Consider the following 25,018-nt stretch of genomic DNA (forward strand, 5'->3'; position numbering starts at 1 on the left):
GGTTTGGCACAGCCCGGCATGGGGTGGCAGGATTGGGGCCAGCTCGGCGCAGGGACGAGGACGGCTCCTCCACCGCCAGACGCCCGCCCTGCGACCCGGGTGCCGGCTCTGCCCGCGGGGTCCTGGGGTGCCAGCACCGCCGGGCACCCCCACACTCAAGCACTTTCTCCCCCCCACCCGACAGCACCAGCCCCAAGCGTCCCCGAGTGTCCCCGTGGGGGCCTGGCACTCCTCGTCCCCAGGCCGGGTGGGCTCAGGGGTCCCCAGCCCCAGGAGTGGGGTCCCTGGGGGGGGGGGGGATGAGGGGGGGACCCATCACCACGTCCCCCACGTCCCTGCAAGGCCAGTTGAACTGTGACGTGTTTTATACCAGTGAGAATAAAGGTTATTTTTTCAGAGCTCCCGCCTCGCTCCTTCTAAAGGAAAAGACGGGGTGCTGGGGGGGGCTGTCCCCACAGCCCCCCACTGCCAGCGGGCGCCTGTCTGGCAGCGTCCCCGTGTCCTGCCATGTCCCCACGGTGCCCTGGGTCCCGCACAAAGGCCCCTCTGTGCTCCTCGGGCACCACGTGCGGCTCAGCCACGCGGCCGACCGGCAAATCCCGGGGCGGGGGGGGGATTAGTGAGGGAGGATTAAGGGCCTGGATTTGGGGGGTGGGGGGGGGCCCAGGGCTGGGCCAGCTGCTATTAAAGGCGGGGGGCTGGGGGGAGCGGGGCCGCGGCCACGCCATGGCTCCCAAGACGGTGCTGATCACCGGCTGCTCCTCCGGCATCGGGCTGGCGCTGGCTGTCCGGCTGGCGCGGGACAAGCAACGCCGCTTCCGAGGTGAGCGGGATGGGGGGGACACCCCCCTCCCCAATTCCCGGGGGAGATCCCGTGCGGTGCTGAGCCGCCTCTGCCCCCAGTCATCGCCACCATGAGGAACGTGGGCAGGAGCGGGGCGCTGGCGGCGGCGGCGGGTTCGGCGCTGGGCCGGACGCTGGAGATCAAGCAGCTGGATGTCTGCGACGAGGGCTCCATCCGCGCCTGCCTCGACAGCATCCCCGGGCGCCACGTCGACGTCCTGGGTGAGCCCCGGGACCCCGCTGCTCCCACCGCGTCCCCGCGGTGCCCTGCGGTGGGGAGCCCAGCGCCGGGGACCCTCGGTGCTGGGGACACCCCCGTGCACCGGGGACTGTCCACGCCAAGCACGTCCCACGCTGGGGACCCTTTGTGCGCCCGGTGCTGGAGACCCTCTGTGCCAAGGACACCTCGTGCACCAGGGACCCTCCGTGCCGGGGACATCCTGCACCAGGGACCCTCTGTGCCGGGGACCCCCCGTGCCGGGGACCCCCCATATACCGGGGACCATCCTTGCTCAGGGTATCCCATGCTGGGGACCCTCTGTGCCAAGGACACCTCGTGCACCAGGGACCCTCCGTGCCGGGGACATCCTGCACCAGGGACCCTCTGTGCCGGGGACCCCCCGTGCTGGGGACCCCCCATATACCAGCGACCCTCCTTGCTCAGGGTATCCCATGCTGGGGACCCTCTGTGCACAGGGCGCGGGACCCCCCCCAGCACAGGGGACGCCCCGCTGATGCCCCGTGCCCACAGTCAGCAACGCCGGGGTGGGCATGGTGGGACCCCTGGAGTGCCAGAGCCTGGCGGCCATGCAGAGCCTCATGGACACCAACTTCTTCGGCCTCGTCCGCCTGGTCAAGGAGGTGCTGCCCGACATGAAGCGACGCCGCGGGGGCCACATCGTGGTCATCAGCAGCATCATGGGCCTGCAGGGTATGGGGGGGGGATACGGGGTGCCCTGGTGGGACCAGCCCCCCCAGCCCTGACTGGGACCCCCCCACACCCATCCAGGCATCGTCTTCAACGACATCTACGCCGCCTCCAAATTCGCGGTGGAGGGTTTCTGCGAGAGCCTGGTGGTGCAGGCGCTGCGCTTCAACGTGGCGTGAGTGCCGGGGGCTGGCGGCCGGCGCAGCCCCCCGCTTTGGGGCGGAGGGGTTTGGGGGGTGCCGGGGTCCCCAGCACCCTGTGCCCGGGCAGGATCAGCCTGGTGGAACCAGGGCCAGTGACGACGGAGTTCGAGGCAAAGCTGTACGAGGAAGCTGAACGCACCGACTACTCGCGGACTGACCCCGAGACGGCTGACATCTTCACCAACCTCTACCTGAGGAACTCCAAGGACGTCTTCGCCAGCCTGGGCCAGACCCCCGAGGACATCGCAGAGGTGACAGGCAGATGGGTGGCCCTGCCAGGCTGGGGGCTGCCCTCTTCCCACCCCCCTGGCCTGGCCTGGTAGCCCCAGGCTGGGCTGTCTAGAGAAGCCTCAATTAGCCCTAACGAGGTGCAGCGACCCCCAGCTGGCAGTGGGGCAGGGAGCCCACCCCGGCAACTGCTTCCCCCTGAGCTCCATCCTGATGGGGCTGAGCCCAGCTGGGAACGGGGATGGATGGGGATGGGGATGGAATGGGAATGGGAATGGGGATGGGATGGGATGGAGGTAGGATGGGAAAGTGTTGGGGATGGGGATAGGATGGGAATGGGGATGGGGATGGGACGGAGATAGGATGGGAAAGTGTTGGGGATGGGGATAGGATGGGAATGGGGATGGGATGGAGATAGGATGGGAAAGTGTTGGGGATGGGGATAGGATGGGAATGGGGATGGGATGGAGATAGGATGGGAAAGTGTTGGGGATGGGGATAGGATGGGAATGGGGATGGGGATGGGATGGGAATAGGGTTGGGGATGGATATGGAGATAGGGATGGGATGCAGATAGGATGGAAAGGGGATGGGGAATGGAGGTGGAGATGGGAATGGGGATGGGGATGAGGAGGGGATGGGGACAGGAAGGGGACAGTAACGTCCCCACATGCAGCACACGCTGCGGGTGATCGAGGCGGCCCGGCCGCCCTTCCGGCACCAAACCAACGTGGCGTACACGCCGATGGCCGCGCTGAAGCACGCCGACCCCAGCGGCGCCCTCATGACCGACGCTTTCTACAAGCTGGTGTTCAAGTACGACGCGGTGCTGCGGCTCAGCCTCCGTGCCATCCGCCTGCTCCGCTGGAAGGCCCAGAAGGTGAAGGAGGGCGCCCGGCTGCTGGGCTTCAAATAGCCCCCACGGCCCCCGGCACCTCCGGGCACCGTGCCGGCGCAGCCGCCCGGGCGCCCGGCTCACCTCGGGGGGTGGCTCGGAGGTGGGGGGGGGACCAGCAGGGCCGGGACCCACGCGAGGTTTCGCTTCCTGCTCCCGGCCCAAAATAGCGCTCGCCGCCGCTGTATTAAAATCGGGAGTGGTATTTTTAACCAGCGCCGGGTGAAAAAGCAGAGCGGCTTCCTCCGAGAGTGCAGCGGCCGTGACGGGGCTGGGAAGGGCTGGCAGCTGCCCTCTGCCTGCCTCCCGCTCCCTGGGGGCACCCGTGGGCACGCAGCACCCCAAGGTCCTGGCCCCCCCACCCCGGCCACCAGCAATGGCTGCATCGTCCTTCCCGCCGGCCACTGCTGCAGGGTTGGCAATGCCCCGTGGCCGGGGGCTCCCGCACGACGGACCGTGTCACCCCCCCCTTCGGCACCGAGCCCCACGGCACTGGGGCAGCAAGTGGGGGGGGGGGCTGCAGGGCACCGTGCCGGCAGCTCGGCTGCAGCGCTGGGTGCAGAGGGTGCAGGAGGTGGTGCAGGGAGAGGAGCAGGGTGCAAAGGGTGCATGGCGTGTTCAGAGAGTGCATTGGGGGGGTTGTGCATGGCGGGGGGGTGGTTTGCACCGTGGGCGCAAAGGGGCTGCGGGGACTGGTGCAGGGTGGGTGTGGGTTGCATGGTGAAGGCTGGGTGCAGGGGTGCTGGGTGCAGGGGTGCTGGGTGCAGCGTGCATGGTGGGTGCAGCGTGGGTGCAGGCCAGGCACCAGAAGCAGGCGTGTCGGGGCTGGGGGGGACCCCCAGCACCCTGCGCCGCCCCGAGGGCTCCCCTCCAGCTCAGGGTGTGTGTGTGATGGCGGGGGGGGGTGCAGCCCATGCCACCCCCCTGGCTGGGCGCAGGGTGCTCGTGTGTGGGCGCCTGGCGTGACTGCACCCAGGAGGTGAGAGCAGGGGGAAACCGCAGGGAGGCCCGGCATGATTCACGTGGGGCCGTTTCTCAGAAACCTTCCCGGCTCCCACCGCGCTTCCCGGTGCGGCTGCACCGGAGACAGGGACACCCCGCAGCCTCGCCAGCGCCTAGGATGGAGGGTGCGGGGATACGCGTGTGGCATGGGTGCGGGGTCCCCGATGCAGCCCCCCCCCGCCCCCAAAACAGCTGCCAGGATCCCCAGCCCCACGTGCGAGGGGCTGGATGGTGGCTGCGGCACCGTGCACCGTGCACCGTGCACCAGCCCGTGCCACGCACGTGGCCTCCCCGGGCCCAGGCAGCTCCAGGCACCTTGGGGACAGGATGGGGGGGGGCAGGAAGAGGAAATATTTTTGCATTATCCCCCCCTTCTTGCACGAGTTAATGGCAAAGCGGCGGTGGGGACCACGGCACCGGGGCTATGGCAACGGCGCAGCACCTGCGGGATGTGCAGGGGTGACATCAAAGTGGCGCAGAGACGCAGCTTCCCCCCCACTGTGGTTTCTGCAGATTTGACTAACTTTCTCCGCTCTGGGGGGCAGGGACAGGGACGGGGGGGCTGCGCCCGGCCCCAGGGAGCAACAAGAAGGCGGGGGGGGGGCTGGCTGCAGCTCAGCCTCCCCCCAGCACAGAGCCACAGCCATGGGAAGTGGGGCTGAGGGAGGACAGGACCCCCCCAGACCCACGGTGTCCCTCAGTCCCCAGGGAAGCAGCAATGGGGCTGCAGGGAGGGGGGAGCAGGATTGACCCCAACACTCACTGCAGAGCGGGGGTGGGCAGCGGGTATCCGGGGGCAGCGGCGCTGTGATGACCTCAGCCCATCTCACCAACACCCGCGGTGGGAAGAGGGGGTCCCGGGCAAAGCAAGGGGGAAACGGGGAGCTGCTGTGGCCAGAGCTGGGGGGGGGGGCTTCTCCATCGGTGGGGGGCACCTGGGCTGTGCTTATGGCTGAGGAGCATCGTCTCCAGCCTGGGAGGATCCTCCCTGGTCGTAGAGCACCATTGCAGAGCCCAGGAGCATCATCCCCATCCCACTCTTCGTCGCAGCCCCGCCGGGTGCCGGGGTGGAGGCTTTGCCCGAGGGGCCGAAGCCGCTCGGGTCGGAAGCAGGTTCTTCTAAAAACAATTGTCTGCCGGGACTTTCCTTTCCCCGTCGAGCCTGCGTGTGACAATTGTCAGCCGCTCCCCGCGCTCTCGCTCCCCCGAGGATTTCGCTGGCTGCCCAGGTGCGCCGGCTTGCTGCGATGCAAATGTGGTGCCAGATATAACCCCGCCGGAGGGAATGGCTCGGTGGTGCAGGAGCGTGCGGCTCCCCGGGGGCTTCACTTCCCTCCCGGCGAAGCGAAAGGGGGGGTATCGGGTGTGGCCTGAACCTGCTGCCCCCGTCGTGGTGCCCCGGTGACAGCCACAGCCCCGTCCCTGTTTTTTTTCCCGCACCCGCGTGTCCCCCCGGCAGGTTGTGTGGGCCAGAGTCCCTGGGTTGCAAAACCCCCCCTTGGCTGTGCCGGCGTTGGGCACACGGCTCCGCGTGGGGGGCACTTGCGAGGCCCCCATCCCGCTGTCGCTCAGCTCCCCCCAAGGGAAGTGCAGAGGTGGCCCCGCGCCCCGCTCACCCCTTGTACCCCGGTTTTTGGGGGCAGCGGGAGCCCGGCAGAGCCACCCAGCCCACGCGGAGGGCTGCGAAACGCCGGCGGGTCCTCGGCGGGATGGCACGGAGGAACGTGACTCAGTGAAAGGCTGGAGAATTGGGACAAGGAGGAGGTGGCGGCAGTGACTCAGTCGTCCCTCACCCACTCTCCCCTCCCGGCACCGCTGGCCTTTGGGTGCTGGACCGCTCCCCAAGAGGGAGCAGGAGCCGGCCGGGATGCTCCGAGGATGCAGTTCAGCACCGGGTAGAGTTTTATAGGATTTTTCATGTGTTACAAAGCGTGTTTCAACACGACGGGGCAAACGAGTTCCTCTCTGCTCTATCATAATTACAGCATATCAGCAGATAAGGATCTCTCTGTCATAACACCAACTGAACGTTTTTATAAGCCTGGTACTTTAAAGGGGTTTTGGTTCCAGGCAGAAGAGGGGTGAGGGGGTTTTTAGCATCAAAACAGCTCTTATTCAGGGGAAAGCCAGGCTGGGGATAGGCTCTGGGATTCGCTGCCCCCCAGCCCCGAGCCCCCTCGGCTGGCCTGGGGCTGCGAGCACCGGCAGTGTTTCGCCCAGTCCTTCAGAGTTACCTGGCAGCGTCACAGCAAGGGGAAAATAACTCTTGGTGCTTGCGTTTCACCCAGGCTAGGAAGGAAGTGAAGGTAAAACTAAAAAAAACCCAAAAGGATCCTCTGGCTTTTCTGTGTTTCAAGCGTGTCCAGATTCTTGTGGTAAAAGGTGTGAGGAGAGTATGAAATAAGTGTGAACAACGTCAACCTGCTAAAACAGGTGCTAAAAAAGGGCTGTGGGAGGGTTGGCGTGAGCCTCCACTCTCCCCGCCTGCTGGGATGTTTCCATCTGACTGATGTGCTCCGGCACGGTGGGCGCAGCCCCCAATCACCCCGCGGAAACCCTGAGCCCACCCTGCGTCCGTCGGAGCAAACGTGCTTCAGGCACGTCCTGGAGCGGGTCCAGGCACGTGGGGCTGATCATTACCTTCACCCCACGCTTCCGTGGGGGGAGCAGACCTGTCCCCGTGCAGAACAGGGAGGGGACACCGGGCGATTGCTACGGGCCTTGCCGGGAGAAGCGGCAAAAGCACGGCTACGTGGGGAGGCATTTGAGGAGCTCCTGCCCCTTCCACTGTCCCCTTCCCAAATGCTCCTCTCCCCGGGGCTGCCTGCAAGGGGGATGCCCTGTTGCTCACACGTGCCCCCGGCATCACCTGCAGATGTCTGGGATCCCGGGCGCAAACCCAGCCGCAAGCATTTGCCAGCGCCGCGGCTCAGCACCCGGCCAAGGCCGCCGCCGACGCGCGCGTCAGGACTCCTCGCTCCTCCGCACTTCTACCGGAGCCGGGTTTCGCTATGACTGTGCTTGGTAACACCGGGGTGAGGAGGACGGCGCTTCGTGACACATCACGTCGCAGGGAACGAGTCCCGAGTCCGGGAGCGGCTGCCTGCCTGCCTGCCCGCACGCTCGGGCAGGAGCCCTGGGGATCTCCCGCGGGAATCGCTTCTGCTTTACCGGGGCAAATTTGGGCCGTTCCCCTCCCTCGAACACTCGTCCTGAGCTCGCTGGGGAGACAAGGAAAGCCGGTGGCAGCCCCGGGTCAGAGAAGGGCACGTCTCCTTGGACCATATCGTTCATCGATTAACCAAAACTAAAGACCAATACCATTTTTCAGCAGTTCGAGGAGCAGACTACATTATCTTTAAATCTCAGAGTCTATCAGCGCTCCACTGAGCAACTAGTTGGTGTTCTGCTAACCACCAGCCATCGCCATCAGCTCGGCAGCCCCGAGTGGAAGCACCATGGCTACAGGCTGGTCACAGGTTTCATCACCTCTTTGTGATTTACAGATCCCAGAGGTGACGGACGCGAGCAGCTCCAGCCCTGGCACTCCGGGCCCGCTCCCCTGAGCTCGCTCCTGCTCGTCAGCCAGCATTTGCCATTCACTTTCCAGCTCTGAGCGGTGTGATCACCTCCGCTTTCATGGCTGAAGGAATGAGCTTTTGGCCGTGGGAGAGCAGTGAAGCACAGCACAGGCACCCAGGGTCTCTTCAACTATTATGTACATGAGAGTTTATCGAAATTTAAAAATTCAATAAACTTTTAAGAACAAGAAGCTCGTTTCTTAATGCTAAAAGCCAGTTTCCTGAGCTTCCTCTGTGCTGCCCGCTGTTTAGGTATAATTCAGCAGTAAATAAAGAAACCAAGCGAGACAGGCGAAACAGCTGGCTGGAGCATGTTCAAAGAGAACAGTCCAAACAGAAATTTGTTTTGTACCAAAATAATCAAACCAGGAGCAGAATACATCAGGCTCACAACAAATACCAGCAGTTTTTCCTCCTCCTTTTTCCCAGATGAGGTGTTTTGCAAAGCTCCCCCGAGCTCAGAGACCTGCCTGAGACCAAGTGCAGCCCTTCGACGTACAAGCACGACCCAGCGGGCTTCCTGCCTCCCACGCCAGCGTGGCTGGGGCTTGGCCCGCGAGGGAGGGTGCTCAGGGTAATGCTGCGGGACGGGGTCTGCTGCGCCGGCGGGGTCCCCGGACGTGAAGGGAGGCACACAGAGGGGACTGATCCCGGCATCACGCAGGGCTGGCGCGTCCAGCTCTCCAGCCCTGCTCCCAGGACACAGCGAAGGCAGGCTCTGGCCCCGGTTCAGTCAGGCACAGGCACACGCTTGGCGATCATCACACAGCACATAAACGGTACTCATAAAAATATATATATATATTTTAATAAATGACTGGGTTGAAATTCCACAACACGTGTTTGCTCAACAGCAGAGCTGTAACGAGGTTACCGCTCGTTAACTCCAGACAGCCCAGGGAACTTCTTTCGGTTCAGCCTATCTTGAAATCATGACTCTGCCCGAGCAGTGGTGGGAAACCGGTGCCATCTAGGCCAGACGCTGCGAAAACCTCCCTCCTTCCTCTCAAAAACCTGGCAGCATTGCTCATGCTGAGCTGCTCAGAGGCGCAGTGGTTGATTGCTCACCTTATCTGGGAAGCAAGGGTAGGTGGCTGAAGCCCTGCCTGGCGGTAAGTGAAGAGTGGGAGAGTAATCTGAAGAGTGTTTTCAAGGATTTGGTAGTGGCGTGAGAAAGAAACTGGCGGTGCTGCGTGACACACATTCGGCAATCTGAGGAGCTTCCTGTGCAAACGACAAGTTACGTTTTACTATGCGTAACCTTATTCATTTCTGTTGAACCGTGAGGAGCATTTTCATCAGCCACGATGTGCGTGTAATTCAGTCGCTTCCCCCATGAAAATGCAGCAGGAGAGATGGAGTTATCCATTTACACTAACTGAAGTGGGAATTGGCTGAAGCCTTTCCCAGTCCAGGCTGCTGCCCGGAAGGCAGTCCTCAGATGACTGGGTTAAGACCTTGGTGGAACTGCAGCCTCGCTCACAGAAGGATCATTTGTCACGCCGTGACAACGGGTATTCATTGGGGAAAAAACAACATCCACCCGCTCACTGTATGTGCCTCATGATGGGAAACTAGTTATTGGAAAAGATCCTAAACCTATTTTATAACTACGCACATAACATCACACAAGGTAGCAAAAGGGTTCTCCTTACCCCCAACGATAAGCAGGATCTAGGATCTAGCACTTCTACAGCACTTCAGATACTCAAGCGCTCTGCAGACTAATTTATCCTTCTTCAGACGTACCCTTGCTGGGAAAAATGAATGTAATTTTCTTTTTTGTACCTTAAAATTCAGGGAGGGAGAAAGTACTTGAGCCAAAAGAGTGAACCCAGGTCAGAGGGAGGAATGAAATTCAGTATTTCTTGACCCTTGGCACTCCACCTAGGTCTCTGTGCCACAGACTTCCCTCATGGAAACAGACGGATCACCACAGGTATTGGCAGGGCAGTGTTGAGTAAGTACAAAAGCAATGTAGATACCAAACCACACAATGGATGCAAAAACTCCATCAGAACACACCTAACTCTACATTATACAAAAATACTTTGCAAAGAATAAACATCCACTCAGCAAAACTGTTATCAAATTCATATCTTTAGCACAGTGACTAACAATACAGCTGCAGAGCAATGATTAGATTAAAAGAACTATTTTAAAAACCAGCTTCAAAGTAATGGTAAATACTCATTTTGCAAAACAGCACATTTCACTCCGAGGGATATCCCCACATAAAACCAGACAGCGTGATTGAGCTGTCAGCTCCCACACATTCATGTATGCAGATCCTCACGGTGTCTGCTGCCAGGACAGGGTGACTCCTGCTCCGAGCCGTGGACCGGATGGCACAGCCGCAAGTTCTGCTGCTGGAGCTGAGCAGGACTGAGGTGGGGGCACAACGCACAGCATGGTTTTGTCCTCGTTCTTGGCACCCATCAGAAAGGAGGACTTTCCATCAGTGAAAATCAGGATTTCCCCCAGACTGCATGGATGAGCCAACCAATGATCTCACTGGGTATCCCAAAAATGCATACTGTTAAAAAAAAACCCAACCCCCAAATAGGTCTCATTTCTTATTTTGCTATTACTGAGTAAGATGCATGTGGGAGTGACTTTAAAGAAAGTGAACAGAGGGGTAAGAAAAATGAAAGTGTGGTGCGGCCAAATGCTCTTTAAGACTTAGGGGAAAACCTTTAAGAGGAATTGATAATCCCTCCCAGGCACGTGTTTTCCTTGTTTCGGTGATTAGCCATTTGAAGACCATCAGGATTGTAACAGCTAGAAAAAGTCTCTCCTATGTACTTCTGACTATACAGCTGACCAAGCAAGGAAACTGGCAGCAGGGCATAAAAACCTTTTGTGCTGAGTTAAAGCATACATTATAAAAACAAATGCACATTAAAAAATAAAACCACCTGAAATGGCTCTTAATTTTCACAAAAATAAAGTTCATATAAAAATCGCTCTCTGCTCCTGGTATTTTATACAGTACCACTCACCACAGCAGCTAGGCACAGATGCTACAGAACACTGAATTATTTGTAAAGAAAAATTTAAAAAGGCGTCACCTCCCTGTGACACTCATTTAAAAATTGGCATAGAAAAATACTCAAGGAATTTCTTTACACTAACTAAAAAAACCAAACAAACAAGCCTCCCCTCTGATCTAAAACAAAGCTTTTGACCTTGGAAAACCAGTCCTTTTATTTGAGTACTACTCTGTGCTCTCCTCGTGCTATGTGTGAGGAAAATTCGTATCGGTCATGGCTTCTGTACCCACAGACGTTGCACTCGAAGGGATCGCGAAACCCATGGCAGCCCATGTGGATGGTGAACATCACATAATCCAAAAAGAGGACACGGCAATGGTCACACCGGTAGACCCCAATGGCTTCCCCTTCCTTATTGATGACCTTAAAGGCATCGCGTGGGCATATGGCAGGTGGCTTGATTATGTCATATGGCCTTGGGAAATCCTTCAAGGACTGGAGGCCGTTGCGGGCCTGAGCGGGGATCATCTGGCTTTGATGGAAGGTGGGATTCTGCCGCTCCTCGTGGTTGCTGTCAGTGTCTGTGGAGTCTTGGCCGCTGTTGTTTGGGGAAAGGCCTCTGTCGGAAGACAAGCTTTTGTCCCTTAGGTGGGCATGGCTCTTCTCTGCATCCTGCGAGCTGCCGTTTGGCACGTCGGTGCGGGTCAGTGGTATGGGGTACAGACTGCTTATGACAGGGACCATTTCGGAGGTGGGAGCTGGTGGCGTCTGCACAAGAGGGCGCAAGGCTTCGGCCCCCAGGTAGGTGATGGCATTGTTTATGGCCTGGTCCATCATGCGCCCTTGCATTATGTCGCTTTCCTTTTCGTACATGAAACTTGAATTATAATTAACATCAAAACTATGTCGTTTCTCACCTGCAAGAGAGGAGAGGTATTAAATTACCTGGGTGAGTAAAGAAGTATTTAAACTCTGTGATGCCTTTTCTAAGTGGCAGTAGTCTCTGGAAAGTACAGAGGCATGAAATGCTTTCTGCTGAAAGTGGCCGTTCACATACACAAGTAGCTTTTGGGTGGGTGGGGTTGTTATTTTTTTAAAGCTCAGGCTTGGAAGCAAAAAAAAAAAAAAAACCAAACCAAAAAATCTAACAGAGGAGGTGGTAAGGATACATACTGGACAAATCAGCATTAATTTATTTAAATTATTCTGGGATTTAAGGGGAAGAATATTATCAAAGCTTCCACTGATTAACTTCTTATGTCTTTTTTCTAGAAAAAGGTAAATAATCATTAATGAAAATACTTGTAAAAGAGCTAATGGATAATGAACCAAAATACTCCATTTTCGGTACCAAGACTGCAACCTTTCATTCTTGACTTGTCCCCCAATAAGCATACCCCTCTAATAGAAAAAGTGAAGCCAAGTGCTGGCTGAGATTTGATGCACTTTTCATTACTTTTACCCTTCTGATAGAGTCGTCTTTTATATGTCCTCGGACACTGAAGTCAATTTTCCCCACTGTCCTCTGACAACTGCAGCTTCCTCTGCACCACGCCTGGTTTCTTTGAACTCTACACAGGTTTTCAGATAATCTTAACACTGGCAGCTACGTATACATGTATAGAACACCACATTTAGGGTCACTTGATATGGGGCTAGTGAAAGAGGAATGAAACGTATTCCTCTCTGGCTGTGCTAGGGCTTTGAAAGCTCTAAATTAGACAGAACAGGAGGGGGGCTAAGAGAGTGTGTACCTGAAATTCTGCTTACGCCTCTTCTAGCAAGGACTAAGGCAAGGGCGGGTGGGCTGGGCAGCACACTGCAACTAGTTTTCTCTATGCCAGGTGCAGGGAGGAAATAAAACTGCACCCCAAAAGGACTAAAGTAACTTTTTTGGTGAATGGCTAGAAATAAGTAACTGAATTCTGTGGTTACATACAACAAAATCGTTCATAGTTTTAAAAAACATGGACCAGACCAAATGTTTCATGTGCAAGTGACTTGCAAACATCAGATCCACTAATCTTTTAGTTACGGTAACTTGAATAGTGCAGATGTTTATCAGTCACCTGTCAACACCATGACTCAATGTATATGAAACTCATTAGGTTTCACTGCAGAGGCAGAAAACCAGGAGCTCACGTTTCTCTTATAAAACACTCAAAAGGTTAGTGAACCACAAGAGTGTAACTGCTTCCAACCCTCAACAAAACTTACTATCCAGCTTTACACAGAAGGAAACAAAACGATATAGCACATTTGTATGACTCATAAAACCAGCTCCAGGCAAGTGAAAGATGTGAACACATTTGAAATTTAAAAAAAAAAAAAAAAAGGCAACAAAAGCAAAAGTAGATAGGACTCCCTACAACTTTTGGGTTAGGATTCACTGTCAGGTAAGACACAAACACCCAATGTATGATCACTGAGGCTCTCACAGTATTTTGTCATTCCAGTATCCTGGTGGCTTTTTAAAGTCCCCACAATAGCCCATTCTGTCTCCCTTAAATTACAAGTTATACCAGATGCAAATACCCAAATGCTCTTCTGACATACATTAACATGTCATGTTGCTGTACACTTTTAAAAGGCCATGGCACATCAGATGCGGACTCCTTATACAAGAGGGCAAGAAATCAGGCTGTAAACCAGACCACGACATTTCTAAGATTTCTTTGGGAGGAAAAGGCATTACATAAAGAATGGCATCTTTCTCTCTCCCCCACTGTCTCAGTAGACACCCCAAGGCAAGCACACGTCTGATTTCGATACCTCAGTGAGATGCCTGTATTTAGGTAGGCTGAATCTGCGTGAAAGTGCTAATCGTATATCCAGAAGCTATGGCACCATATCACAATCAAGCAGATGGGGGGGCCACTCTTGATTATTTATTTTGTCTCCCCTCAGTCAAATACAGCAAACTTTTCCATGGAAAGAGACAAAATGCCAGATCAGTGCTTCACTCAAAACCAGCAGCAATCAGTCAGGAGAAAGTTGGTATCAATGATTTAGAAAGCAGGAAAGGAGTATATGGAGACGGGGGGATGAGTAAGAGGGACTGTGCCGAAAGCAGTTGGTGTTTTATCTTCACAGCCAGCAGGACAATATAATAGATTATTCTGAGTTAAGCTGCTATCTGCACCAGGCGAAGTGCCACAAAGTTACTGAAAAACACTACATTAAAAATTAAATTTACAGGTTCTCTAGTGTTCATCTGCAAGGCAGCCACTCGTTAGCAGAACATCTTTCCTCTTTTTTTTTTTTGTCTCAGTGCAATGCAAAAGCCTTCCCCTTCAAAATTCACACATGAGCCATAGCGTATGACACATACTCATGTGCTGCTCAGTGATGCTTCACTTACTCTAAAATGTACATAGATTTTTGCAGCCTGATGAGGTGTGGACACTGGAAACAGGGAGTGAACCTGCTTTCTGCGGCTGTGCTAACCAAAGCAGGCAATTTCTCATTAGACTTTGCACACTGGGGGATAATGGTATTTGTTACTGTATCAGAACTGCCCTAGCACTTTTACCACTATGAGAAAGACATTTTTTACTTCTGATCTCAGGGAGAACTTGTTTTTAAAAAGGAAGAAATAGAAGTCTGTGGGCCAAGACGTTCAGCTGGTGTAAACTGGCAGAAATGCATTGACTGCACTGGTTACTTCGACTTGGGTCAACTGAAGGTACAGCCCAACAATTGTTTTATACAGCAGTGAAGTACCACCAGCACAGGTATCTATTCCGCTGGGCTTTTTTTTTTTTTTTTTTAATAAATATCTGTTCATTAATCAAACCAGGAAATACAAAAAGCCAAGGTTTGTAGATTTGGTCCATATACATGCAAAATAGAAATCCACAGCAAAATAGGAAACACAAAACCATAAACTTCCATTCAAATCCTTGCCCCTCATAACTAAAGGAAAAGTTGAAGACAAAATCTTTGCAAGAGACGCCTTTGGAGGGGGGCCTAGTGCAGAGGTTAAGAGTCAAGTATACGGTCTGCTAATCTGTGTCCTTATTTGAGACTCATACTTGTGCACACGAGGTAGCTACTGAAGACGAAAATGTGAAAAAATAAAGTGGGCAAGACTCCTGGTGCTTGTATGAATCTCTGTAGAGCCCTCAAATAATAATAAAGGTTTTTTTTTTTCTGATCAATGGACTTCATTCACAGAAATGAGCCAAACAAAGATGCCTTGTTAGTATACATCTCTATCCCTTCTTCCTGACAAAATGAAAAATCAGCACCCATTCTGAGAACGCTGTTTCCCAAGAAATCACAAAGCTGTCCTGGTAGATTTGCACTCCTACACGTACAGTTCAGAAAGTCACAAAAGTCAAATCAAGGTCGCACACACTGGTCTTGCAAACATACTTCCCAGGGATAAAAGGGACCGAGTGAGTAATTTTTTCACACATTACTTAACAAGAACATGCCAATCACATAGGTTCTAGAAAAACAGTAAGTTTCAGAAATCGGTTATTTTGTTCCTTTAAGTGAACTGCCCTGCGTCCTCCAGCTTCTCCACAAAACCCCTTGCATGACACAGTATCAGTTCATGCCATCTGCAGACCACATTACTGAGCACAATCACAAATCAAAAAAGGATCTATTCCATATGGTAACTAGTATGCTGGGAAAACAAATTGGAAAACCACTAGCACTTAACTTTAAGCGTATGCTGAATGGTTGCGTCCTGCTGCAGATGTATTTAATAAAATACATAAAGATTGAATTGGTAGCAATTGTAAAACAAGACAGGGTGAACCTGTTCTCAGTGCTAAAAAAAGGAAGCTGAAGATTTTCAAAAACATTTGCATTAGTATTACTGTTTGAATCACAGCACGACATGTAAGGTCTAAATCACACAGTCAACAGTTTCAATATTAAATACCCAAAGGCACTCAGATGGAGTTTGCTGGTGTGACTTCACTTCTGTGTAAAAAGGTGACCTTTTTAAAGCCATACTAAGATGTCTAAATAAAAGTAACCGGTTTTCATAGATGAAAGTCCAGTGCTACCCACCAAATCCAGTAAGAGCTACATTACCTTCGAAATTAAGTTGCTTTTATGTATATATGTATGGATTTAGCAGCATACCTTTTCCTAGGTTTGGACCTTAGCCCCAGATGTTCAAGACAGGTCCTCAGAACATCCCTCTGCCAGGTGGGTCTGTCTGACAGCAGCTGATCCCTGCCTACACACTCAGCCCCACGCTTCTCCCCTCCCCAGCCATGTGTGTGAACACCAGCCACCACACAGGCCCCTATTCTGAAGGTAAAGTTTATATTAAGAAAAATAAGCACTCAGTACCTTATAGAGCCATACAGAATAACAAATAAGGCATTGCTAGTACTAATATAACTGCTGCCTAAGACAAGCCTTTACTCAGGACACAAGAGTTGCATTTTATTTTCTTAAAAGGCAAGTTAATGAAATAAGACTAGCCAAGAGGATCAGGCATCCACTGAAACACAGAACCTGCCAAACTAGTATTTAAGATTCCCAGCATGCCAAACCCTGATCATATAAAATTAAATGCAAAGAAAATGCTATGAAAACATCTTGTTGCTTAAATTACCACAAGAAAGGATTTGATAGTTTTTAATCATATTCAAATTCAGCAGGATTACTAACAGAAATCCAATACTTTTCTGTCTTTAGGCCTTATTCCAGACATGCATCCTGGATGTATCTTCATCTTCTGCTCACTAGAAAGAGCACTCAGCTCTTAATGGCATTAAACCTTCCTGTTCTTTTCCTGTAAAGAACCTAGCACAAAACATTTCAAAGGCACAGGTACAGAAAACAACACATGGAAGCTCATAAGAGATATTTATAAATTGCCTACACAAATAGACACAAAGCATAGTAGAAGCTTCTATCCAGTTTAAGTATCTAACAGAATATATTCTTTTTATTTTAATCAAAACCCTACAACAAATCACTAAAAACACAGCAGAATAATAAAAATTACTTTATTTACATTCTCTTGTATTAGATTAGATAATAAACTTGAGAAGGATATTTAAAAAAAGCAGAGGCATTGTACTAGGTTACCAACTTGCACATATTTAAGTGTTGCACATGAAAAGGTTTTTTGTTCTTACCAATAAATTTCTGAGGCATTGAGCTTTTTCGCTTTGCCACGTTGCTTGCTAGCCTGTCCAGCACAAGGGCTCTTTCACTCCCCATCTCTGCCTTGATGTGCCTTGCCTCCACGCTTGCTAGTTTGGAAAATGTGAAAAGAAAAAAAAAAAACAACAAAAAAACAACACGTAGGTGAAAAGGAAAAAAAAAAAAAAAGAAAAAAAGGAAGAGATGAATGGTTTAGTCTCCGGAGTTTGCCACACTAACTGGGAGGAAACAGTTTGGAGATCTGATGTAAACTTGTTTTGCTTTTTCTGTCGTTCTTGCTCTTTGCGTCTTGGGCACCAGTTGCGGTCAGTGGAAGCAAGCACAGAAACAGACACTAATCTTGCAGTCCTGAGCTCATGCAAGGAGAGCATAAACCATACAAACCCAGTATCTTCATTAGCAAGAGGAAGTATAAAATAAACTGGCTGGAAGGCTTGGTTGCAAAATGTAGATGGAGATACAACCTCTGTTAGCCTTTCTTTTTTATTCTGAGTAAGACTGTATGACACCTGCAGACTGACACAGTGCTTCAAAACTTCAGTATAAGACATTCAGTCCTCTTGCTACACTTTTTAGATATCAGTCATAAGTAGATGTCTTCTTAACTCATCACTAAGAAACTTGTGTGAAATATATCAATGTTCCATTAAAATCAAAATAATATAACCTTTCAATATTCACTTCTAACTCATTTTTTTTCCAGGTGTCATTATCACTTAATTTTTTTTCCTAAATGCTACAGCTAAAACTAATTAAGAATGTTTTCTCCCTGGCACCCTTGTAAGCATTAGCGCTAGGTGTTTTAAAGCTCATTACAACCTCCAGATTTTCTAATTTTAGGAAAAGTACACGTGCCCTACAATCATTCTCTTGAGAGTGGGCCACCGACTGTTTTAAGGATCTTACCATTTTCCAGAGTTCTCCTTTAGCCGTGCTAACCAATGCCCATCATTTCACGGAAACTACTGGTTGCTCTCACCTCATGGAGGCTGCACAGGCTTTTGAGCTGGATCAGCCAAGCTGAAGGACTGCCACCTCATATCACTACTGCCAGACTAATACTGAATATAACTGCTGCGGCTTCCCCCAAAAAAGCTTGCTCTTGCCTGAAGAACAAGTATCAGTAGTGGTAGTTTTATATTAAAATGTGGCACCAAAAGTTTCAGCATTAGAGACCACTGTGGTAAAAACTAGACACATTTTAAGAGACTGCCCATGCCTTTAAGAGTTGGTATCTAAGTAGAGGAAAACAAAGACAAGGAAGGGTAATTTACTTTCCCAAGCTAATGCAAAAGGTCAGATCTTACCGTGAAATAATCCTGGCTGCTGTGTTATTGTACTATTGCACTAGCATACCTACATATATGAAGCATAATCTACATAAGAGAGAAGTAATGCCAGAGGAAAATGATACAAGCACTTTGGTACCACTTCAGTCCTGCTAAATGCAGTTTTATTAAGTATTGGACTTAAATTGCAGTTTGCCAAGTACAGCAAGTGATAAAAATGCAGTATCATCCTTCCATAGCTTAGTGTGCAGCATTTCCCTATAAATTTCAAAGTCAGTCACTCCTTGCTTGTTTATTATTGCTGTTATTGATCTCATATGAGTTTCAGTCAGCACAAACCATGACTCACCAAACCTCAGCCAGAACTATTTGTTAATGTTTGTTCAGCATTTTGAAAATGTAAAGTGCTTCATAAGTACTCAATGCCACAAATACTAGCTATGAATATGACTCAGGATGGATGGGATAATAGGGCTCAGCTCAGCACTACCTTAGTCCTGTTTCATCAGGCTGCAACCCCATGATATACATGATAACCAGACCCGCAGAGGGCATGCGGACACAATACCTTAAAGGTAATAACATACTGCTTTTCTAGTCTGATTTTTATTCCAAATTACTCTAGTATGTTTAGAGACTTACATAAATATATTCGTCAACTGTTAAAATGCACCTGCTTCCAGTATGAAATACCAAGACACTACGTAACAGTTTACATAAAGTGAGTCAAAATATCAGATTAACTTGAAACTATAAGGGAAAGTTAGGTAGGCAGAACATAATCATCTGTTTGGATTTTGGCCAGAAGCTCTAGTTCATTCTTGAAACTAATGTTAGGGAATTTTTAATTTCAGAAGTTCTGTTTAACTCTCATGCTCCAAAAACTGGAATATGCTTTCTGAGCTCTTCAGATAACTGCCATTCAAGGTTTGAACTATCCCCAACTCAGAAAGCTGTAATCTTAACAGGAACATTGCCCAAGTCATTAATAATAGTAATTTATATTTTAAAAACCCCAACAACCCACAACTACCCTGAACAAGATATAATGATACAAACAATGCTGTATATAAAAAAATTTACGTTATAAAGAAAAAAAGGAAAGAAAACACAATTCATCCATGTTGTAAAAGCAGCTCCCTACCATTTCTTCATTTTTCTTATTTTGTTCTTCTAGTTCCTTTTTTTTCTCAATCTTTAACTTCATGAGTTGTACTCATGTTCTATTAAAGCTTTAATTTCACATTTTCAGAATCTTTTTCTCTATCTTCTGACAGAACTCAAAAGAGTGAAGTTTCTGTAAGTCCTCTTAGCCAGCCCTAGAAACACACTGGAAGCTACACGTAGCATATCAGTGACTACTTGTCTTGTCAATGTTATTTATGTGCCACCAAGGGAACTTTATTAAATTAGTGTCGAGAGGGCAGACAAGTGGCTTCCTGCAGAGGTAACAATAGTCTTTACTCAGATGAGATTGCTGAAGAGACAGTAACTATTGACCTACATAATATGTTCTGGGACATCTGTAAGTATCAATCTTCCAGTTTGATGTCTGTCTGCCATTTTATTTTAATGCTGAGGGTCTTTTCTTTCACATTTAAGATTTTCTACTCCTTGCTAACGGCCATTTTTCCCGAAAGAAAAAAAAATATCTCTATTTATGGGCCACAAAAGGTCTTTGACAATATCTTCATCATACAGCCTTAGGGAAACAGTATCTGCTCCCATTGAGACACAGGTGGTTACGCTGGTTCTCTCCCACAACACTGCTCTCTCTACCCAAAAGCGAACTTAAAATTATCTCACCCACCTCTTTTTTCTGGATCACTTATTAAACAAACCAAGAATAATACTCAGTATTTAGGAAACTTTTTTTTTTAATCACTCAAAATTCTCTAAAGACTTCTCAGAGAAATAATCATGCCCTGTCTCCCTCTTCAATTACCTTACCCACTGGATAATTCCACTGCACATCGTGACATTAGTTTAAAGAACTAATTATCTAACTGTAACATGTATCTAAAAATAAATTTCAGGCTGGACTGACAGAAATGGTCAAGTGCTTTGCTCAAAGTTACTCTGAGAAAAAACAAATAGTTATAAAGAAAATCTAGACTACTAAAGCACTTAACCTATTTCAGCCTGTGATCTTTAAATGTCCTGCAAGCTAAATACTTGATGGTTCAAGTGCATGGCCAGAAAACAACAAAAACCAATTAAACAACCAATTAAATCACCCTCTTCCCTCTCGTTCAGATCTGATCAGAGCTCTCACATGTGCCTCTGGAATTATATGGAAAGTCGAGCTCCTAATCACGGTATTTTATACAGCAGTAGGATGGGGGTTAGCTCCAATGTCCTGACCACTTTTAAACTTGGGTCACCATCTCCTACTTAGCTAACACTAGCAACTGATTATGGCCTTTCCTCATCACCACCTGAGATATCTCTGTGGTGCTTCCGAGTACTGTTGGCTACCTCAGTGGTGTGTACATTTCAGTTGTGATCTTATGTTTATAAAACACTTCCAGAGGAAAATTTTTGTACAAATGTGATTATCCATTATGAATGACTACTTATGTTTTCTTGTAATTGCTGGCTGACAAGCCACCTCTCTAAAACAGTGCTGTCACCTAGCCATCATGTCACTCTGTAGACGTACAGAGAGTGCATACTCTTCTTCCAGCCCAAAGCACGAACACACAATCATTTAGCCTGTACTGAATTGTTTCCATAGTGTGGTTTCTGTCACACCATAAATGTGAGTATAAATTTTAGAACATGCGGGCATCGTTAACAAAACCCTAAAGTACAAAGCAGAGCTCAAATTAGAGGCATTGCTTCCTGTAGCATCTCTATGTGGTCACTAAATAATGGAGAGTGGAACAGAGAGGTGGGTTATTGTGCAATGAGAACAATGTGACCAGAGATTGTTATCAGGGACTGAGCAACGCTCTAACAATATTGTTACACAAAACCTTTCTTTCAGAAATATTCCCACACTGCTACACTTGGAACATGCAAACCTTGTACTAAAAAGCAACTAGAATGGTTACTACTGTCCTGATGCTTGTCAATACTTTAATTAGTTATTGGATGGTGGCATGTAGACCATACTTGTGTGTAAAGATGGCTTCATATGAGAAGGTTTCAAGGACTTTGGAAGAGAGGACCAAAGTTCAAAGTGATGCAGGTAAGTAGGAAAATGGTCAGACATCAAAAAATGATGTTCACTAAACACAAGTGCAAAATGCTACGCTTAGGGGAAAAAAAAAAAAAACCAAATCAAATGCACTAAATGACCTCCTGAGGTCCTTTTCAGCTTTCCCCCCCCTCTGATTCTGTCATCTAACATAGTGCTGATACCAGAGAATTGAATGGAAATGCCTCAGCAAGACTGGAGTTCCTGTTTTTCATAAAACTTACTACTCCACTAAAAACACTGCAATATTTTTTAAAGTGTGAAGGTCTTAAAGGCATAGGGTACAGCCACATCATGTCATACTGGAAATTTACATTTCCTCTGTGACCAATTTAAGGCATACTGTACTACTACAGTAAGTACTACATAGCAGATTCTGGATAAGTGAAATGTTGCTATTCTGAAATTAATATAAACCATGAGAATCATTTAAAAGCAGAAATCTATAGTAGGTATCATGTTTTCCATTTTCATGTTGTGGACATCTCAGAGTGATTGCCATCATGGGAGTATGTACTGTAACATAAAACCACAGTTACAATATGTATGGGTTCTCATGAAAACCAAAACTTGCTGACGTTCTGATAACCATTTACTTTTACTAATGCTTTAAAAACACATCATTTGCTGAAAAGACGATAGTCCATGAAAAACTATAAAACTCTAACTCCATTAAATCATTGTTTCCTTATGGCGGTTTTTGTGTGTGCATGTGTCATAAAGCCTGATACAGCAACCTACTCGCTCTGCACAGGGTAAGGACTCTTGTACCCATAGTTATCATCATGTATCAATGGGTCTTCACACTGGTTTTCAGGCCCAGCTTGTGATGATGCCTGCAGAATCTTTGCTTGATAATCATATCACTAAATACAATATTATTATTATTATTAAAGGGCCTTGGTTAACATTGTCAGCGCTCTCAGCATAATTTTACATTTTAGTTTTCTTCTCTGAAAACTGAGTTTAGCCTTTTCCTTGAAAAGAAAATTCAATTTGAAATTCATAATCAAAACTAGGAAGCTCTAGTCCTTAAAAAGTTATTGTTTGGTTGGTTTTTTAAGGCTGCACAGGAAAAGAATGGGAACTGAATTCTGAAATTGTAGCCTCAGCTTTGCTACCGATTAGTTGTATAATCTTTTGGGAGGTCACAACCACTCCCTGACTCTGAATGGGAAAAGTATTTTTTTCCTGACTTACTGGCGTATTGTGGGACTTAAATCACACAAGTTCATTTTAGGATTTGAAATATTCAGGTGAAGCAGGCTCAAAGATTATGGCAGTTATTTTTCACCAAAGTATTTTCAGAACTGCAGCACTGAGACTGCAAAAAGGAAAGTAAGAAAAACTGTGTTTTGATACATTTTTACCTTCAGCCTTTGCCAAAGGCAGCTCTATACTTAAAGAAGTCCCTTACTTCTCACTACCTCCTAAGCTGATCTATCAGTGATCTTCGGGATACCACTCCATTTCCATGCCCTAGATCCATGCCACTGAAACATCTGCAAATTCTAACTGACTCTGACCAACAGTTCTTATTCTAAAGAAAAGGAAGCATCAAATGGACTAAGACATGTGAACAACTGTTGTCAACAACCATGGGCATCAACTCATCCAATAAAATAAGCCACATAATAGCATTAATGTAGGAATAATTTAACTTACTGTGAGTGTCACCTACAGAAATGCTGTGTACAAGGTATTTTAGATGTTTTATTCAAAGTAACTGTGAAATAAAGTTATTAAAATAAAAGCATTCTTTAACTAGTTGCCTGAGGGATGCATTAAACCAGACCCTTTTATAAGAAGTTACAGCCCCTTAGGTTACTGAAAATAATTGTGGTAAAAACTGTTCTCAGGCTGTGAATTAACAGCTTACCAGATGCCCTTTTTTACACACTGTGATGTACCAAAAAAACAAAACCACTGTAATGTGATAAACTCACCAGCCTCGCACATGCCAGCATTCTGCAAATAAGTACGGCACCGCTCCTTGTGCTCCTCTAATGAGCTCCTTTGCTTGTAGCTCCTTCCGCAAAACTCACATTTGTATGGCTTCTCCACTAGAAAAATAAGAGCGCAGTATGAAATAACCACAAGAGACTACTAAAACACTGTCTCCCTGACATTCAAGTATATAGTTACTAATAGCATATATTCAGCTCATGGAGAATGTTTTAAATTTCTGTTAAGTTTATGAGCACTATAATTATCACAAAATTAGGGTTACATAAGGGTGAAACCCAATGGACACACAGAGTTCCTCTTCATCCCCTGAGCTCAGCACCAGAAAAGAAGAGGACTTACAATTAGACACTGTTCCCAGGAGCTCAGGTTCCTAGAGCCCTGCTCTAGCTGACAACTTTTCTTGGTGTAACTTCCCTAGGGAAGACCAGCTGTACCACTGCTAAACCGGGGCTGCAACTGCCCTAACTGCCTGACCTAGGTCCTGCCTATACAGGATCTATCAAGGATTTCATTAAACCAATGAAGTTAAACCAAACCAAAACCATATGTGAGGTTAATTTCATTTCCAAAGGCGTTTATTGTACAGCAAATTATGTTCCCAATTCATTTAAGCTAAAGCAAACCTGTTTGTAACTCAAGATATCCATGCAGCCTTTCCCTATGCCTCATACACAAGGACTGGAAGCACTTCCTAAATCGTCTCATTACTGTTTTGTGAACAGACATCTTCTAACACACCCAGGCACAATATCATCCCTGTACAGCACAAATATAACTAGCCTTACATTGTACGCTGTGCAAAAAGACCATACTCTCTACTGCTAATGCAATTGTTCACTTATTTATGTCATTCACTTGAAGAGATTTTCTTTATACTGTTTAGTAAGTCAGCTCTAAAAAACTTCAGTCACAATAACCACACGATGTGTTTGAAGCATGATGTTTTTAGCATTGTGCTGGTGGGGGACAGTCACCACCACTGTGGTGGGTCTTGATTAAATCAGAATCTCATTTATCCATGTCAGATAATCTCATTTTTAACTTTGATTCCTGGTGAGGTTGAACTTTTTTTTCTGTAAAGTGCAGTGCAGAGATAACATCATTTAGAATAAATGTTTTCTTTCTAGGTCCCTGTATAACACAGGATATACACAAATCAAAGAGTAAGCACAACCTGGCTCTTGTAGAACTGGGGGAACTAAGATTAATCAATTTATACCTGGCTTGTTATTCAAGTCACCTCAGCTCTATGCCTCCATTTCTCCCATCTGAAATGGATAGAACACCCTACCAGTCTTAAGAAAAACCACTGGCATTTGTTGAGCATGTTAAGACATTCAGATGAAAGGCACTACACAACAGCGAGGTGTTAACTGGCAATAGAGTCATGCTGTCCTGGATTATGCTCCTAGAGCTATCCTAACAGCTCAGGTCAGGAACAGAAGGAAGTCCCAACAAAGCATGTCTTTCCACTACTCCTCAAATTCAGAGCTTGCTGGCCTAGCTAGCTCCACTCATTTGAAAATACGAAGGAGTTATTTTGTGCAAGCAGGTATCAAGGCTGGCCATTTCTCACAGCACGCAGCTGTGACAGTGGGTTTCCCCTGTGCCCTCTTTCTGCATTAAGAGTGGAGCCAAGTCCCGAGATGGTTCCATCAGCACAGCAGGCAGAGTGAGTGGTCACTGCTATTTGTCGACTCTTCAAAACTAGACCGGCTGAGCAAACTTTGCTGACTGACTCTTTA

General features: G+C 48.5%; 2 protein-coding genes across 2 annotated transcripts in view; one reads left to right on the plus strand and one right to left on the minus strand.

Moving 5' to 3' along the window:
* Positions 1–726: 726 nt before the first annotated feature.
* Positions 727–3,176, plus strand: LOC142035093 (retinol dehydrogenase 8-like). Its single transcript, XM_075036935.1, has 6 exons — positions 727–823; positions 904–1,065; positions 1,595–1,774; positions 1,853–1,946; positions 2,042–2,225; positions 2,879–3,176. The coding sequence occupies exons 1-6, from the start codon at positions 727–729 to the stop codon at positions 3,116–3,118; spliced, it is 957 nt and encodes a 318-aa protein (XP_074893036.1). The 3' UTR covers positions 3,119–3,176.
* Positions 3,177–9,811: 6,635 nt separating this feature from the next.
* Positions 9,812–25,018, minus strand: part of IKZF3 (IKAROS family zinc finger 3) — a 36,156-nt gene continuing 20,949 nt past the window's right edge. Inside the window, exons 6-7 of the mRNA XM_075036502.1 lie at positions 23,252–23,368; positions 9,812–11,590 (exon numbers count right to left, since the gene is read on the minus strand). Of these exons, the coding sequence (XP_074892603.1) occupies positions 10,887–11,590; positions 23,252–23,368 (821 nt within the window). The 3' untranslated portion in view covers positions 9,812–10,886. The remainder of the gene's footprint in view (positions 11,591–23,251; positions 23,369–25,018) is intronic.

The sequence above is a fragment of the Buteo buteo genome, chromosome 9 (genome assembly GCF_964188355.1).
Source record: "Buteo buteo chromosome 9, bButBut1.hap1.1, whole genome shotgun sequence".
Classification (NCBI taxonomy): Eukaryota; Metazoa; Chordata; class Aves; order Accipitriformes; family Accipitridae; genus Buteo; species Buteo buteo.